The sequence below is a fragment of the Globicephala melas genome, chromosome 7, assembly GCF_963455315.2.
Source record: "Globicephala melas chromosome 7, mGloMel1.2, whole genome shotgun sequence".
NCBI classification, from domain to species: Eukaryota; Metazoa; Chordata; class Mammalia; order Artiodactyla; family Delphinidae; genus Globicephala; species Globicephala melas.
In genome coordinates, this window is record NC_083320.1 from 69,369,980 (window position 1) to 69,386,839 (window position 16,860).

At 39.6% G+C, this 16,860-nt stretch overlaps 1 protein-coding gene across 1 annotated transcript in view; it reads left to right on the plus strand.

Annotated features, from left to right (window-relative positions):
• The window catches only part of DPP4 (dipeptidyl peptidase 4), a 76,976-nt gene that overhangs the window by 19,333 nt on the left and 40,783 nt on the right, over positions 1 to 16,860 (plus strand). The window contains exons 3-9 of the mRNA XM_070045854.1: positions 2,422 to 2,520; positions 2,927 to 3,018; positions 4,534 to 4,614; positions 10,731 to 10,783; positions 10,901 to 10,973; positions 11,739 to 11,859; positions 16,182 to 16,342. Of these exons, the coding sequence (XP_069901955.1) occupies positions 2,422 to 2,520; positions 2,927 to 3,018; positions 4,534 to 4,614; positions 10,731 to 10,783; positions 10,901 to 10,973; positions 11,739 to 11,859; positions 16,182 to 16,342 (680 nt within the window). The remainder of the gene's footprint in view (positions 1 to 2,421; positions 2,521 to 2,926; positions 3,019 to 4,533; positions 4,615 to 10,730; positions 10,784 to 10,900; positions 10,974 to 11,738; positions 11,860 to 16,181; positions 16,343 to 16,860) is intronic.

Here is a 16,860-nt window from a genome sequence, read left to right on the forward strand (position 1 = left end):
TCAAATCCAAAGAATAAAACCTTAAGAACACTTTTTTTTTTTTCTTTTTGCGGTGCGCGGGCCTCTCACTGGTGCGGCCTCTCCCGTTGTGGAGCACAGGCTCCGGACGCGCAGGCTCAGCGGCCATGGCTCACGGGCCCAGCCGCTCCGCGGCATGTGGGATCCTCCAGGACCAGGGCATGAACCCACGTCCCCTGCATCGGCAGGCGGACTCTCAACCACTGCGCCACCAGGGAAACCCAAGAACACTTTTTGAAAGAGCATTTCCTGTACGAGATCTACTTCTCCACAGGCTGTAAAAAATTAAACGAGAAGATACTGCTGGCTTTGAAATCCCTGAAAAGAGCTGCAGTTATAGGAATGTTATGGTAGTGGCTGATTTTGTGAGTGTATGTTTACACGTACGTGGAAAATGTAGAGAGTTTGGAAAAAGACTTTAAGGTATTTGTCATCAGTGGAGGCTCTGGGATTGAGGAAGAGGAATCACACTGGCTTGACTGTGCTTATAGGATGATGCCCTACTCCAATCAACAAAAACTTTTTTTGTGTGTGTCTTTTATGCCATACAACTGTGCTAGATGCTAAGGTTGATGAAAAACAAAAACAAAAACCCCAAACCAATGAACAAAAACCCAAAGCCCTGTCTTCAAAAGAATACATGGCCCAGCTGAGTAGATTACACAGGCAGGCATGGAAAAATAGTTATCAACACAAGTTAGTTAGTAAGTGACAGGAGCCCAATGAGTAGCATGGGGGCAAAAGTCAGAGGCCGAATAGAAAAATAGTTATCAACACAAGTTAGTAAGTGACAGGAGCCCAATGAGTAGCATGGGGGCAAAAGTCAGAGGCCGAATTGAGGTCTTCATGACAGAGGTGGGAAATGGAGGAGGCAGGCTTGTGACAGATGGGGAAGCCGTTGAGGACATGCCAGGAAGTGGCTTAGGACAAGGAGTAGAGTCAGACAAGCCTAAGGAGGTCTGCTGGGTTCAGTAGGCAGATCAGTGTGACTAGGTTAGAAGGTTCTTGCAGGGATAGAGTGAAAATAAGCCTGGAAAGGTCTCACATCAGACTGTGGGGCTGCAACTGCCAGGCTAAGCAGTCTGAATCTCCCTGTAGACAGTGGGGACTCATTGGAAGCTTTTGAGGAAGAGATCACCAGAATGATAGTGGCATTTTAGAAAGATCATTCTGGTGACGGTGCAGGGCAGGAATTAGATTGGGAGAACCTGATGGCAGGGATATTTGGAGAAGAGATTTCGTAGGAAGAGTCAATAGGGTTGATTGGTTGTAGGGGATGGTAAAAAAGAGGGAGACATCAAAATGATCTTCAGCCTTTGAATTGGCGTCTTCAGTAACAGAATATAAAACCACACAAATTTCCTGTGGAAATCTAGTTTTGGAAGGAAGACAATTATTTTAGACAGGGTGTGTATAGGGTTAGAGTGGGGCAAGTCAACTAAGAAGCACTGGAAATGTAAGCGTGGGTGCGGTAGGCTAAGGTGGTGAGAGCAGATATTGTCATTCATCTAAATGGTAAGTATACCTGAAGCCCTGGAACTCACATTCTCTGGAGTTCCCTGGAAGGAAAACTGTAGAGAGAGAGGAGGAGAAAGCTGAAGACTAATATCAAAGCATTTCTGCCTTACAGGTCAGTGGAGAAAAATAGAGTCAAAGTAGGAGATGGAAAAATAATGGTCAGAGAGTTAGGAGAAGGACTGAGGCTGTCACAGAATCCAAGGGAAAGGTTTCACGTAAACTTTAATCAAATTCAAGGAAAAATGATGATAGAAACGAAGATCTCTGAACTGGGTGATCAGTATATCTTAAAGGTCTTTGCAGAGCAAGAGGGCTTAGAAGTGGACCTCAGGCCCTCACGAAAGGATAATCTAGCCTCGTGCCATCCACTGCATGATTGCATTGACTGGGAAGGTGCCCATTCAAATTGAGATACACTGTAATCATCAATTACATATCAGGTTTTAAAGACAGTATGAAAAGAAATAATGTGAAAGATCTATTAATAGCATATAAAGACCAATTACACACTGAAATGATAAAATATTTGATATACTGGCTAAATAAAATATGCAATTAGAATTAATTTCACCTTAAAAATTTTTAAATATGGCTACTAGAAAGTGTACTCACACTATATTTCCCTTGGACATTGTTGATCTAGACCTTCGAAATGAAGCTCACTAATGTAGCACCGTGAAAAACACACTCTCGCAAACACTTTAACAGCTAAATGCATTTTTACCCTTTTTCTCAGTCCGAACTCTTTCAAAATGTGTTTTGCATTTTGTCAGTGTATTTCTGTATTTTGTGACTAGTGTATATTGTAGATATCCTTTTTTTTTTTTTTATATGCGAAACAGGTTATCCCGTCTTACTGAACATTTGGCTCTTTTTTCCAACCAGCAGGTGATGCTACAGCTGATAGTCGCAGAACCTACACTCTAACCGATTATTTAAAAAATACTTTTAGAGTGAAGTTCTACACCTTGCGATGGATTTCAGGTAAGGATTTTTGGCAGAGAGGGGGCTGATTTTTATGGTTATTTTCATTCTGGTTAGGTTGTGGGGCACTTTTATGGCACTGAGAAAATATTCTTATTTTTTTTTAACCGTATGGGAAGTATTTTTTTTCTACTTAAGTGTGGAAAGGGGGATAAGACAGAAAGAAACTTGAGTATTTCTTTGATATGTACTATAAAAAGTTAAATGTAAATTGAACCCTTTACAATAATGATGGAAAAATGAAGGCATACTAGTGTAATATTCATCAGTTCATGTTTTTCCAACTTAGAAATGCCTTTTTAGTACTTGTGTGAATTTGTCTTAAATTTTTATTGCATGGTTTTTTAGCTTATGAAGATGTTTAAAAGCAACTTGAAATACTGATCTGGCCGTTTTCTCTCTTTAGATCATGAATATCTCTACAAACAAGAAAATAATATCTTGCTATTCAATGCTGAATATGAAAACAGCTCCATGTTCTTGGAGAACAGTACACTTGTATGTTTAATCACATAATTAATTCATGCTTTAAGGGAATTCTGGGGATTTTCTTTTTCATAACCTTTCAAATCATGAGTACTATCGTTTCTCATCCTGTTGGACTCTCTCTGCAGCATATGGCACAGTGGATCTTTCTCTTCTTGGAATGCTCCCTGCCTTGGCTACTTTTTAGTCTCCTTTGACGATTCCTCCTCCTCTGCTCATACTCTTACGTGTAAGTGCTCCGCAGGGCCGTGTCTTCACTGCTACCCTCCCTCCTCACTTTGCATGCTCTCCTTCAGCGAATTCCATGCACTTCCACAGCACAGGTGCTTCTCAAATACATGCCTGTAATACTAACCTCTTCCCAAGATCTAGACCTCTGTTTCCAACAGCTTGCCGGTTCTGGCACATGGATGGCCTGCAGTCATTTTAAACTCAGTGTCCCAAGCTAAACTAGTTATTTCCCCTTCCCTCTCCTAGCAAACGGAAGGCATACTAGTCCACTTCCTGAGTTCCCAATCTTGGTAAATAGTGCCCTCTTCAAAGTCACTTAAGCTAGAAACCTCAGAATCCTTGATTCCTCGGGCATTCCCCTTATTTAGCTACTCAACAAAACCTATTAGTCCTCCCTTGCAACGTCAAGTGTCTCTCGGATTTCCATTTCCACGGTATAGTCCTGGTTCGAAGCCTTGATTAATCTTGTGACAGTATTCTAACGAGTGTCCCTCTCTCCATTCTGTGAATCAGACCACGGCATTGCCCAAGTCCAGGGCTACTGTAACCCCTCCCCTCTCATCTCATCTCAGCCACTGGGTCACCAGAGCATCTTTGTAAAAGCCAGATAAGATTCCATCACATCCATGTGCAAAAAGTAGTTCAGGGCTTCCCTGGTGGCGCAGTGGCTGAGAGTCCGCCTGCCGATGCAGGGGACGCGGGTTCGTGCCCCGGTCCGGGAGGATCCCACATGCCGCGGAGCGGCTGGGCCCGTGAGCCATGGCCGCTGAGCCTGCACGTCCGGAGCCTGTGCTTTGCAACGGGAGATGCCACAATAGTGAGAGGCCTGCGTACCGCCAAAAAAAAAAAAAAAGTAGTTCATAGGTCTATTTCTTATATCTAGGCCTTGGCTATTTTTCTAATTTTATGTCTTCTCTTTGTCTGACACACCCTATACTGTATTCAGGTTACAACTAACCTTTAGGCAGTCTCTAAATATGCATGCCCTTTCTGCATCTGGGTTTTTACTCCTGCTGTTTCCCCTCCTGAGGAAGTTCTCTCTCTGTTCCTGATCCCCACCCACATAGCCATCTCTCCTTCATTAAAATAAATCCTTCCCTCCCTGATTCTCTAACCCTGATCACCACCCACCTTGCCTCATGGTCATTTGTGCGAGGGAGTGTGCCCCCTCTTCCAGACCGGAACCTCTCAAGCTACCAGCCACAAGTCTAGAACCGTACCCTCTACACAGTAAGTACTCAATAACAGCAGTTAAATGGAATCATTCAATTGTTCTTTTTTCTACTTGATTGACAGGATGAATTTGGATTTTCTATGAATGATTATTCAGTATCTCCTGATAGACAATATGTTCTCTTCGAACACAACTATGTGAAGGTAAAAGAAATGCTTTTTTACTGTGACATTTAAAGAATCCTATGAGTATGTTATTTTATAACTGATTTCAAGTCTGTGACTATTTAGGATTGATACCTAGGTAAAAGAGTAGGCGCTAAAAACTCATTAATTCGGTATCAGAAGGAGAAATGGTCATTCTCATTCATAAAAGATAAGTCTAACGAACGTTTTAAAAGAAATTCATTTTCAGGGTTTTCAAATACTAAAAAGCTAAAGTAATATTATACATAGATACTAAAAACATAAGTTAATAAAATAGAACTTATAATTTAAAAGTATGTGTACATGTCTGACTTGTACATCCAGTAATAGAACCCTTTATTTCCTTTGTCTCAGTTCGACATATATTAAAACTCTCAAGCATTTGCTTTAAAAACAGTTAAACTTCTCATCCTCTAGAAGAGACTCTGCACGGTCCACCTCCCAGCCCCCAGGTCCCACCATATACAAACCGTTCCAAAGGGGCAGCCTCAGAACCGGTCACCAGTGCCCTGCAGGGAGCGCTCAGCTTCCTCCAGTTGCCCAGCCCAACATCAAATTCTCACACATTGGGGAAAGGTTACAGCCTAATCACACATCCTTCTCATGTTTAGGGTGGCTGCCGATCGCCAGTGACTTTCACTGCAGCTTTTTGATTATTCATGGATTTGACAACGGTTGTTGTGTATAGGCAGTTTTGAGACATACCGGAAAGATTAAAAACCTGTAGAGAGATTCTGCTTGAAAACAAAATACAAAGCTGGGGATCCCTACCTCTGCCTTTTTTCTCTAGAATAAATAGTAAATACTGAGTGACCTTATCCCACACACCAGCGCTCCTGTATTCAGGCCATGCCGACCAGCCCGTACTCCGTTTCCCATTTTGGGATGGTAACTCCCGCTCGTAATATTTGCCCTGATTCATTGTGCTGGGCTCCATTTCCTGGACATGAAGCCTTGCTGACTATATTCTGCTAAACCAATCCACCAGGAAGGAATCAGAAGCCTAAACCAACTTTAACACATCTGTTCCCAGTTAATGAATTAGTGTTTGTTTAATTCAGTGGTTCTTATTGCTGTCTACGGATTAAAATCATTTAAGGAGCTTTTAAAAATTCCTAGTGTCCAGGTCCAATCCCCAGATCAATAAATTGAAGTCTCTGGGGTGAAGCTGTCATCAGTTTTCTTTTCTTTTTTTTTTTTTTTTAATACGTAGAGTATTTTAATGAGCAGCCAGGGTTGAGAACCACAGATTAACAATTTCCCAAGTTAAAGACAAACATATAAAGACTATGAGGTTAAGGTAGAAACAGCAAGGTAAATACCAGCTCAATTTGCTATTTAGCCAAGTTCAACAAGTGCCATATGGTGTGTACTAACGGATGTATTTCACTGGTAGACCTTAGCTGGACAACCATCATTGGTAATTTGTATCTGTTGTATCACGGGAGTTTTCATGTGCGTTTAACTGCTTCTGCTGTTTTCATTCTGTCCCCTTCATCCTGCCACTCTGCCTTTCTGAACCCACCTCGCACCTCCCTCTCTGCACTCACCAAGCTTGGCCAGTGCTTCCCACCCCTGCCTGCTCCTTAGGATCAATCACCTGGGGAAGTTTTTTTTTAAATACAGATGCCTAGGGGCTTCCCTGGTGGCGCAGCCATTGAGAGTCCTCCTGCCGATGCAGGGGACACGGGTTCGTGCCCCGGTCCGGGAAGATTCTACACGCCGCGGAGCGGCTGGGCCCGTGAGCCATGGCCGCTGAGCCTGCGCGTCCGGAGCCTGTGTTCCGCAACGGGAGAGGCCGCAACAGTGACAGGCCCGCGTACCGCAAAAAAATATAAATAAATAATAAAATACAGATGCCTACAGCCTACTGCACACCAACTAACTCAGCATAGCTATGGATGGGGTCCAGGCGTGGGTAGTTTTAAGGACTCCCAAGTGATTCAGTGATCCAAAGTTAAGAACCTTTAAGTGCAAAGCTCTTCATATTTCTCAAGCATCACTTTCATTCCCATCTAAGGGCCAAAGCACTTGCTATTGCTTCATCCTGGCACCTTCTTCCCCTGCTCATCATATGCTCTCCCTTTTTAGTAATTCAGGTCCAGGCTTTGTTGATGCTACTCTGTCCCCCCCAACATTCACTCTCTATCACATTAGCTTACTTTCTTCATACGTTTTATTGCCGAGCATTAAATCAAAAGATTACTGAAATAGAGAACTCTATATTCTATTTTACTTCCCGGAGTATCCAGCAGAATTTTCTATACAGCGTAAATGTGTTGACTAATCAACTCTCAAGACACACATCAAGAACAAAGAAAAGTCTACTTTTATTCAATTTCCCTGGAGGTCTACTGCCAGTGCTCTTTAGATCCTACTGCATGGTTTCTCCATGACTGAGCTAGTGCATTCAGAAAGATCAATTCTTAATTTTAAGGTGTAGCTACAAAAAAAGGTAAGTGAGTCAGTGAACAAAACCAAATAATTTTTTAAAAATTAATTAATTTAAAAAAAAGAAAACATAAATAAGTAAGGACCATAGAGCCTAGTATGGATGTTCTCATAGCATCTCGCCTCATCGCTTAATGCTGTACCGATGATAATAGTTGCATCGTCTGTGACTTGTTGACAATGTCCAGGAGTCCTGCTAAATACTTCACGTTCATTCTCGTGCCCCTGAGATTGTTTCTGTCACTATCCTCATCTTCCTAAAGAGAAAATTGAAGTCTAGAAAGAAACTTGCCTGATATTACATATTGGAGACTTGCCTTCGTCCATTTGGGTTGCTATAAACATCATAGACTGGGTGGCTTAACAACAGAAATTTATTTCTCAGAGTTCTGGAGGCTGAGAAGTCCAAGATCAAGGTGGCAGCAGATTCAGTATCTGTCAAGGTCTCACTTCCTGGATCATAGTTGACCGTCTTCTCCGTGTGTCCTCACATGGTAGAAGGGTCAAGGGATTTCTCTGGAGTCTCTTTTATAAGGAAACTAATCCCATTCATGAGAGCTTTCCCCCTCGTGACTTAGTCACTCCCCAGGGATCCCATCTCCAGAATACCATCACGTTGGGGGCTAGGATTTCAACATATGAACTGAGGGTAAGGGGGGAATACAAATATTCAGTCTAGAGCAAGACTTGAATCCAGGTTAGAAGACTCCAAAGTTTGTGCTCTTAAACATGATCTTTCCTATGTTCGTGCTTGAACCTCTTTCTGCTATGATGCTTTTTTTCCTTCTCTGTGTGGCAGTCCTCTGCCACTGAGACTCAGTCCAAGAGTCACCTTTTCCATAAGCCTCTCTCCCTCCCCAATTCCTAATTTATGATTCCTGCCTTTCCCCACCCACCTCCACTGCATGCTCTGTGATTCTTTTCTTGTAGTTTATGTCTCCATATCCCCCATTCAACTATGAGCTCCTCAAAAAGAGGGAGCCTGTCTTATCCAGTAATGCCTAATCAAGAGGACAGGTGCCAATGTTTATAGCCTAAATAGACTGATGAGTCTGTTTCGGAAGATTAAGTGAATATACAAACATCTTGGATTTCCCTTTACAACCCATGATAGATCTGTCACCCTGAAATGATCTCAAAACTTCTTAAATCTCTTAATATTTTTAGCCTGTACCACAACTTTTGGCTCTAGTGAGTATTATACTCAGAGGTTTTCCAGAAACAAGCATGGAGTGTGTCAGAATAATTCAGGATTCAAAAAAGAATGTATGACTTGCAAAGAAGAGGAGACAATAAATATTTGTTGACATGAGAGGACAGGAGGGTGATGAATGATAAGTGGGAAATAGTTTTCAAGATTAGGGACCTGACAGGTCTTAGCTCTGCTAATACAGCTGGGGGTCTTGGGCTACCTATTTCATCTATTTCAGCCTCATAGGTAAACTTTGATTATTTTAGTTTGGTCTGTTTCTTGAATATATACTATGTGGCTTGTACTAGACCAGACTCCAGGTATTTAAAGATGAATAAGACACAATTTCTTATCTCTAGGAGTATGGTAGGGAAAACAGACATACAGACAAGTAATTTTGAAAAAAAAATCTTTAATTTATGTATGTATCCACATATAAACATAATATTTCATAAATGCAAATCTATGATCATATATTTAAAAAATCTTCAGTCTTATTTTTTTACCATTTTTTCTTGACTCCCTACTCCTCACCCCTCTGCCTTTTCCCCAGGTATCCCATGTTGAGAATCTATTGTATACCCATATCCATATTTTATATTTGTTTCTTTATTCATATAATTCTAGGAAGATAGAGATTCTTTTTAGTTATTGTTTATTTTATAAAAATAGAATCCTATTTTCCATACTTTTCTGTAAATTGCATTTCTCACTCAGTGGTACCATGTGGAACTTCTTCCAAGTCATCTGCTATGGCTCTAGCTCATTTATTTTTGAATTAATAGACTTTATTTTTTAGAGCAGCTTTAGGTTTACAGAAAATGAGTGGAAAGTACAGGGGGTTCCCATATACTTCCTCACCACCCCCCCTGCCTCACCTCGACCCCTGTTATTTTCCCTATTATTAACATTTTGCATTAGTGTAGTACATTTGTTACAATTGATGAGCCAATATTGACGCATTATTATTAACTAAAGTTCATAGTTTACATTAGGGTTCACTCTCTGTGTTGTACATTTTATGGGTTTTGACAAATGTAGAGTGTATAATGACTTTTATCTGTCATTATAGTGTCATGCAGAATATTTTCACTTTTCCTAAAAATCCCCTGTGCTCCACCTGTTCGTCCCTCCTTTCACCCGAACCCCTAGCAACCACTGATCTTTACTGTGTCTGTAATTTTGTCTTTTCTGGAATGTCATGTGGTTGGAATCATACAGTATGTTGCCTTTTCAGATTGGCTTCTCTCACTTGGCAATATGCATTTAAGTTTCCTCTATTTCTTTTCATGGCTTGGTAGGTCATTTCTTTTTATCACTGAATAATATTCCATAGTCTGCCTGGACCGTGGTTTGTTTATACATTCACCTGTTGAAGGACATCTTGGTTATGTCCAAGTTTTGGCAAACATGAATAAAGCTGCTGTAAACATTTGTGTGTAGGTTTTTCGTGTGGGTATAAGTTTTCAGCTCATTTGGATAAATGACAAGGAGTTTGCTGGTAAAATTATTTGAGCTGGGAGTTTTCTTTGTACAGAGGTTTTTTATGGATTCAGTTTTATATTAGATGTAAAACTATTCAGAATTCACTCTTTCGTCTCACTTTTGATAACTTGCTTTTAAAGGAATTTGTCCTTTTTTCTAACTTTTAAAATTTATAGGTAAAAAACATTTAAAATAAGGTCTTATAATCTTTTAATGTCTGTAGAGCCCATTGTGGTATCCCATTTTTCATTTCTGATATTATTCATTCATACTCTTTTTCTTACTCTGTGTTAGTAATTTTATTAGTCTTTTCAAAGAACCAGTTTTTAGCTTTGTTGGATTTTTCTCTATTGTATTTTTTTCTATTTGATTACTGCTTTGACCTTTATTACTTCTTTTCTTCTAATTTCTTTGGATTTGGTTGCTTTTCATGTTTTAGATTCTTGAGATGGTTATTTAAAATATTGATGGTATATGTATTTCAATTTTAAAACATATTGCCAGGTGGCTTTCAAAAAATCTGTAACACTTTATATTTTCATGATCAGTGTAGGAAAGTAAACATCTCTCCCCATCACTACCAGCAATAGAATTAGAGTTCTTTAAGATATTTTGCCAATAAGGTGGTTGAAAAGGGAAAATTTGCATTTTCTTAAACAGCTGAACTTAACATTACTGTGGTAAGTGCTGAGAATAATGTTTGCCACAGGAAACAGCACCTCAGCCCACTGTGGTCCTGGGAAGTCTCCTTTGCAGAGATGAGGCCAGAGAAAAGTTATAGGTAAAATCCAGAGGAGTTTGTACTAGATGATTTCTGAGATATTTTCTAATTCCAAAATTTTAAGAATCTAGATAGGGAATTATAAGATATAAAATTTGGGAATTATACAATGTTATATGGCTTTCTCTCTCAGCTGGGCTCCTATAGCAAGTGGTCAAACTACCAAGAATCACAGAAGCCTAAAATGTTTGTTTTCTTTTGCAGCAATGGAGGCATTCCTACACAGCTTCGTATGACATTTATGACTTAAATAAAAGGTCAGCGACTTCCTCCCAAAATCTGTTATGCTTTTCTAGTATAATAATAATTTAAAAAGAAAAGAAATTCCACTGTGATTTATTCACTTGGAAATGTTTCTCTTTATCTTTTTCCAGGCAGCTAATTACAGAAGAGAGAATCCCAAACAACACACAGTGGGTCACATGGTCACCAGTGGGTCATAAATTGGTTAGTGAGTCTCTCCCCTTGTCAGAAAAATAATGGCTCAAATCTCTCATATGCAGAAGCTGCTAACCATGATACAGAGCAGATACTTAGGAAGCCAGTACATCACTATCAAACAGAGTTTTATTGCCTAAAATAATATTTTATTAGTCTAACAGAGTAAATACAATTCCTGAAAGTTTCTGAACTACTGTTAGGGAATTGTTTATTTACTGGGAAAATGTTCATTAAAGTCTTGAATTCTAATTCTGTTGCACTTTGGGTTTTGTTTTGTTTTGTTGAGGCATTCCTGCTTTCTGATAGTTCTGTGACTTTCTCTATGTTGTCACTATAGATATACCTTCATGTGCTATAGTCTTAGGAGAATGTCAGAAGTCCAGAAGAATCTAAACAGGAAGACAGACTGTTTATCTGTAGTTGACTTCACCCTCTGGACGTGCAGCTGCCCTACATCTACTCACCTTCCCTGGAGAGAAATGCATAGCACACATCATGCTATAGAAGTGGTCAGTCTTCCCAGGCTTCGCATACACTTTGCTATCCAAATAGCGTGGTTGTGAGCTGCTTCTTGGGCTTCTGTATCTATACTTACAGTTTAAGAACGTGAGAGGAGGGAGTAAATGACTCTTCCTCCTGATCAATGGAATACGCTTAGGTAATCATTACACTTGCATACCAATATTTTTTGAGGATAAAATAATTGGTAAGTTTTTTAAAATCCAGAATAAAATATATTATGTATCAATATTTTTTTTCCAATCTTTCTAGGCGTACGTTTGGAAAAATGATATTTATGTCAAAAATGAACCAAATTTGCCAAGTCAGAGGGTCACATGGACTGGGAAAGAAGATGTAATCTATAATGGAATAACTGACTGGGTTTATGAAGGTAGAGACGTTAAAGCTTTTTCAAATCAGAAAATCTGTACGTTTTCAAAAACAGTTAAAATGGGGGGAAATTCAATGGCATTCAAAATAAGTTGCATTTTAAAAATGTCATCAAATCTCCTTTAGCACTCATAACACTAGGTATCTCATAGACCAAGAATCTCTTCACAGTGGCTACTGCTGCTACATCCTCACTGTCTCGTCAATGCTCCTATTGTCTTTGCTCTACTGCTACAAAAGGGCCTTTCTGTGTAGGTAGCTTTTCTGCTTTACTGGGGCATAAAAGCCTCCAGATTGATATCAGATGTTTCTTGAACCGGGCCTACCTAACCCAGAAGTTACTAAAGAAAACGAAATACTCCCAGAACATTCCAAAAGATGACAAACTATTGTCTGGAGATTGGGGAGTCAAGGGTAAGAAAATGCCTTTTTTTTTATAGAGGATTTGTGTTCATAGGAACTTGAACAAATTAGCATTTCCTGTTTCTAAAGAAGAAAAAAATAATTAGAAAGACTTAGGAAAAACTGGGTTCAAAAAACAGAACTGAAAAAGTTAAAAAGAATGATTCTCTCTTTAAGGATAAAGAGTTTTAGAAAATATTAGGAAAACATTATTCATGTCTGTAGTTGCCAAGGTAAAAAGCATTTTGAGGCTATTCCAAACCCTTCATAAGATTGTCTCATGCTTATTAAAGACTCATCCTTATTTTATCCTGTTATTTCTTCTTCATACTTATTAAAAAAAGGTTTTTCTTCATGACAATTTCGGTTCTTACTAGTTCAAATCGAGTTCAGTTAAGTGGATAACATTATAAGAACAGGAAACACTTTAAAAGAAAGATAAATTCCCATGGCCCAGAAACAAGTGTTTGATGAAAACTTACAATGAAATTTACTATCACTTGTCACTTAGATATTGAAAAACATCTTTAACGCTTGTTGGACAGCACAGCACAACCTCCAGGATCCCCAACGTGAGCTAGATAAAGCCTCTTCCCAAAGCTGTGACTGACCCTTCCTTGGAACAGCTGGGCAGCTCTAAGATAAAAACACTCCGGCACTAAGGTTCTTTCTAAGGTAGATAATAGCTGGAGGGATCTCATTTTGCCTGTTCATGACTAAGCCATTCACAAGCAGAAGAATGGCTTCACAGTTCCAATGTGGGCCTGTCTCTAAAAACGGGACTTTAGTCCCTACAGGGAAATTCCTACAGTTGGTTTTGTACATTTACAAGTGCTCCATACTTAGAAAAGGGCACACCTGCTTCTCCATATATGGGGTCACCTTCCTATTGGAGCCACCCTCTCCACTGTAGCCATGAAGACCTGTTGGGATCAAAAGAAAGTACATTTTGAGAATCTGTAGGTTCATAAGTAAATGGACAAACAAAGCTGCAAGGTCTAAACAGGGCCACATGCCACACTGAGGAGGGACACTCACAGAGGAGCCTATATTCTGGGACTTGGGCTGCCACCCCACCCTGGGTCCCCAAATAGCTTTCTCTCTCAAGTTTTCTCTTTTCACTTTATTTTATGATTTTCTAATTGATTATTATTTTACTTTAGTTAATAAGTGTTTTCTTTTTCCAAAAAAAAAGGATAATACTTTATCTCCTAGGATGAAGTTAATTACGTTACAGTCACTTTTGAGTATGAATGTAGTTTACCTAACCCAGAGCTGAAAATGCGAATTTTGGTGAGATGAGAGGGGATAGAGAAGGAAATAATTTAGGGAGATGGAGCATTCCTTACCCCCCTGAGGCAGTAGTGTTGACAGTGGCAGGGGTGGGGGTGGGGGTTGTGATTAATTCAGTGCAATTCACATGGAGTGCCAACCACCTACAAGGTGCTGTGCCAGGTGCTGGAGACACAGAGACAAATGCTACCCAACTGTTGCTCTCAGGGAATTCAGCCCAGAGAGAGACAAAGAAGCCAACAAAAACTGTCATGGAGTGAATTAAGTATCCTATTAGGGGGAGGAAACTAGGTCCCAGGGGTACCTAAGGAAATTCAGAGTGACTGGCAGGATGGGAGTTATCACAGGATGGTGGTGGGAGTGCCATAGACACCCATCGTGTTCATAGCCAACTTCAGGAAGGACTGGATATCTTTTCCTTCTTTCTTTGTTCTTTATCCTTACCCATGATCCCTTCATTCTTAGGACTTTGAGTTTGACCAGTGTAGTTTTATAATAATGGTTTTGACACATCATTGATATGGAAAAATGTGGTCGGTATTCTAGTAAGGCAGAAAGAGAAAGACAGATACCATATGCTATCACTTATATGTGAAATCTAAAATATGACACAAATGAACTTAGCTATGAAACATAAACAGACTCACAGACATAGAGAACAGACTTGTGGTCACCAAGGTTGGGGGATGGATTGTGGTCACCAAGGTTGAGGGATGGATTGGGAGTTTGGGGTTAGCAGATACAAACTATTATAAATAGAATGGATAAACAACAAGGTCTTACTGTATAGCACAGGGAATTATATTCAATCTCCTGTGATAAACCATAATGGAAAAAGAAAAATAAATAAGTAAATAGATAGATAGATAAAGTGTTCAGTATTCTAAATAACTACTAATCCAAAACATAGACTCCTACCGGCCACCTGTACTTAAAAGTGATTTTACAAAGCATTACCTTGCTGTCATTGTATTCATTTTATGTAATTGCATCTTGATCTTAGATTAGAACCAATGGGTAGAAGCTATAAGGAATGAGACATGAACTCAGTATATGAAGAAGTTCTTAGTGAGAAACCTCCTTGGCTTAGAATCACAAGGCCTGCCTTCTTGTCTCTGTCAATTCACTCTATCTCTCTAAACCTTAGTTGTCCTCTCTGTAAAATAGCCTATGAATAGACTCATCCAGGGTTCAATTAGATAAGTGTTTTGTAAATTCTAAATTGCTGCATAAATGTAACTCAGTGACATACGTATAAAGCAGTCAAAGGGGGAGCAGGCTGCCTGATCCAGTAGAAGGTTTTCTGTTACTAGAAGTGCTGAAATAGGCAGGAAGGAACAGTAGGAGATGGACTCCAACCAGACAAATCTGGATTCATTCTTGATTTTAGCAACTATTGGTCATGTGCTCCTGAGTGAATTGCTTACTCTCTTTAAGCCTGCCTGCCCCTTTGCTCATCTGCACAAGGAGTTACTGTGAGGATTAACCGAGATAATAGATGTCAGTTACTTATCAGTGTATGGTCAGCAGGCATTAAATCGCAGCTGCTCATCATTATAATTATTATATTTTATTATTGTTGTTATTTTTATTACTGTTACTCCTACTACCATTACCATTGTCATAACTGAAAGCAAGCATTTGGAAGAAACTTGTCAAGAAGCCATAAGAATCAGAAAAGTGATTGGGATAAATGATTTCCTAACTCTAATATTCACGTTTTTATGCTTTTGCTTTTACCTTTCCTCTCGCAGCACAACATGAAATGTGTGGATTAACTCTGTGTAAGGGATTAGGAGGCTCCATCAAGTCTACTTGACTCCTCTATTCCCAGTTGGTGAAAGAGGTTTTGGCATTTTAAGAGGCAGAGATGGGAAGTCCCGTGAATAGACTCCATAATAAACATAGGAAGGAGCTACCTTTGCCAGAAATTGGGAACAAGTGCAACATTGTTCAAGAAAGAAAAACCTTTCCTTTCCTTTTGCTTCCATCTTACCGTCTTCCCTCACCCATCAGCTGATCGACCAGAGGAGGATGTTAATCCAAGGGAGTCTTCAGTTTCTAGACTAGGCAAAGGAGATGTTTCTTGGTAGGGGTCTCATGGAGCTCCCTTCCATTCAAAATCCATCATTCTCAAGGCTTTTGTGCCAAGAGTAGTAAACTCTGGGCACCATATTGGTTTGATAGCCTGGAGCCACACACCACCCACCAGTACCCTGCGGGCTCAGTACAAACTGAGCCCACTTGGGGAGCGTATGCTGGCATGGTGACTGTTTGAAAAATTAGAAAGGAGAATCAGCCCCTTGTGTGAAATTTACTTTTAGTATGTTTTGTGGCATAAATTTAGAGGATTATAAGGAAAAAAATGTAGAGTTTATATTAAATATTGTGTGCTAAGATATTCAAAAATGGTCCAACGGGTTACTTATTTTTACAATCCAGCTCTATCCTTGAGGATTTTATTTTTATTCGTTTGTATTACTCTGATTTTGGAAGCCCAGCAAATGCAAAGTGGTTCATTAGTTGAACTCTACTGTAATTACTAAAGCTAATGAGAACAATATTTTGAATGCCAAAGCCAATTTATCAGCTACTTCTTGTAACAGAACAATTTCTGTCTTTTTTCAGAGGAAGTCTTCAGTACTTACTCCGCTCTGTGGTGGTCTCCAAACGGCACTTTTTTAGCATATGCCCAATTTAACGATACAGAAGTCCCACTGATTGAATACTCCTTCTACTCTGATGAGTCACTGCAGTACCCAAAGACCATGCAGATTCCTTATCCAAAGGTCTGTGCTCCGTTTACATAGTGGTTCCGTGATTTGATGGGAAGAGAATGGTTTCATTTAATCCTTTCCTGCTAATGAAAATATTGTCAGTCTCTCTTCAACAGCTTGTGTGATTACTCTTGCTGAAGTCAACAGCATGTGGCAATTTTAAAGTATTTTTATTATCCCAGGAAAGAGTGTGATTTAAGGTTTTGTAATTTCTCCAAAAACTTTGAAGAATGACAAGCCGAAAAAGATGGGGAAAATGCTTTTGAAAGAAGTAGGGGGAATGAAAATGTTTGAAAGGAGGAAAAGAGAGGCTGTGATTGAATGACAAGCTCCTCTCATTTGTAGACGTTGGATTGTGCCCTAGATAATGTTGAAGAGCGGGGTTATATACCAGTTTGTATTACTAACTGATACATGACGAGTTTTAGTAGTTCTATTATAGATTTGGCACTAATGTAAATTTCACCCGTCCTACATTTGGAATAATAGTGTCATGTCTTCGTTTTCAAGACTGTTTCCCCCTCTGGGAT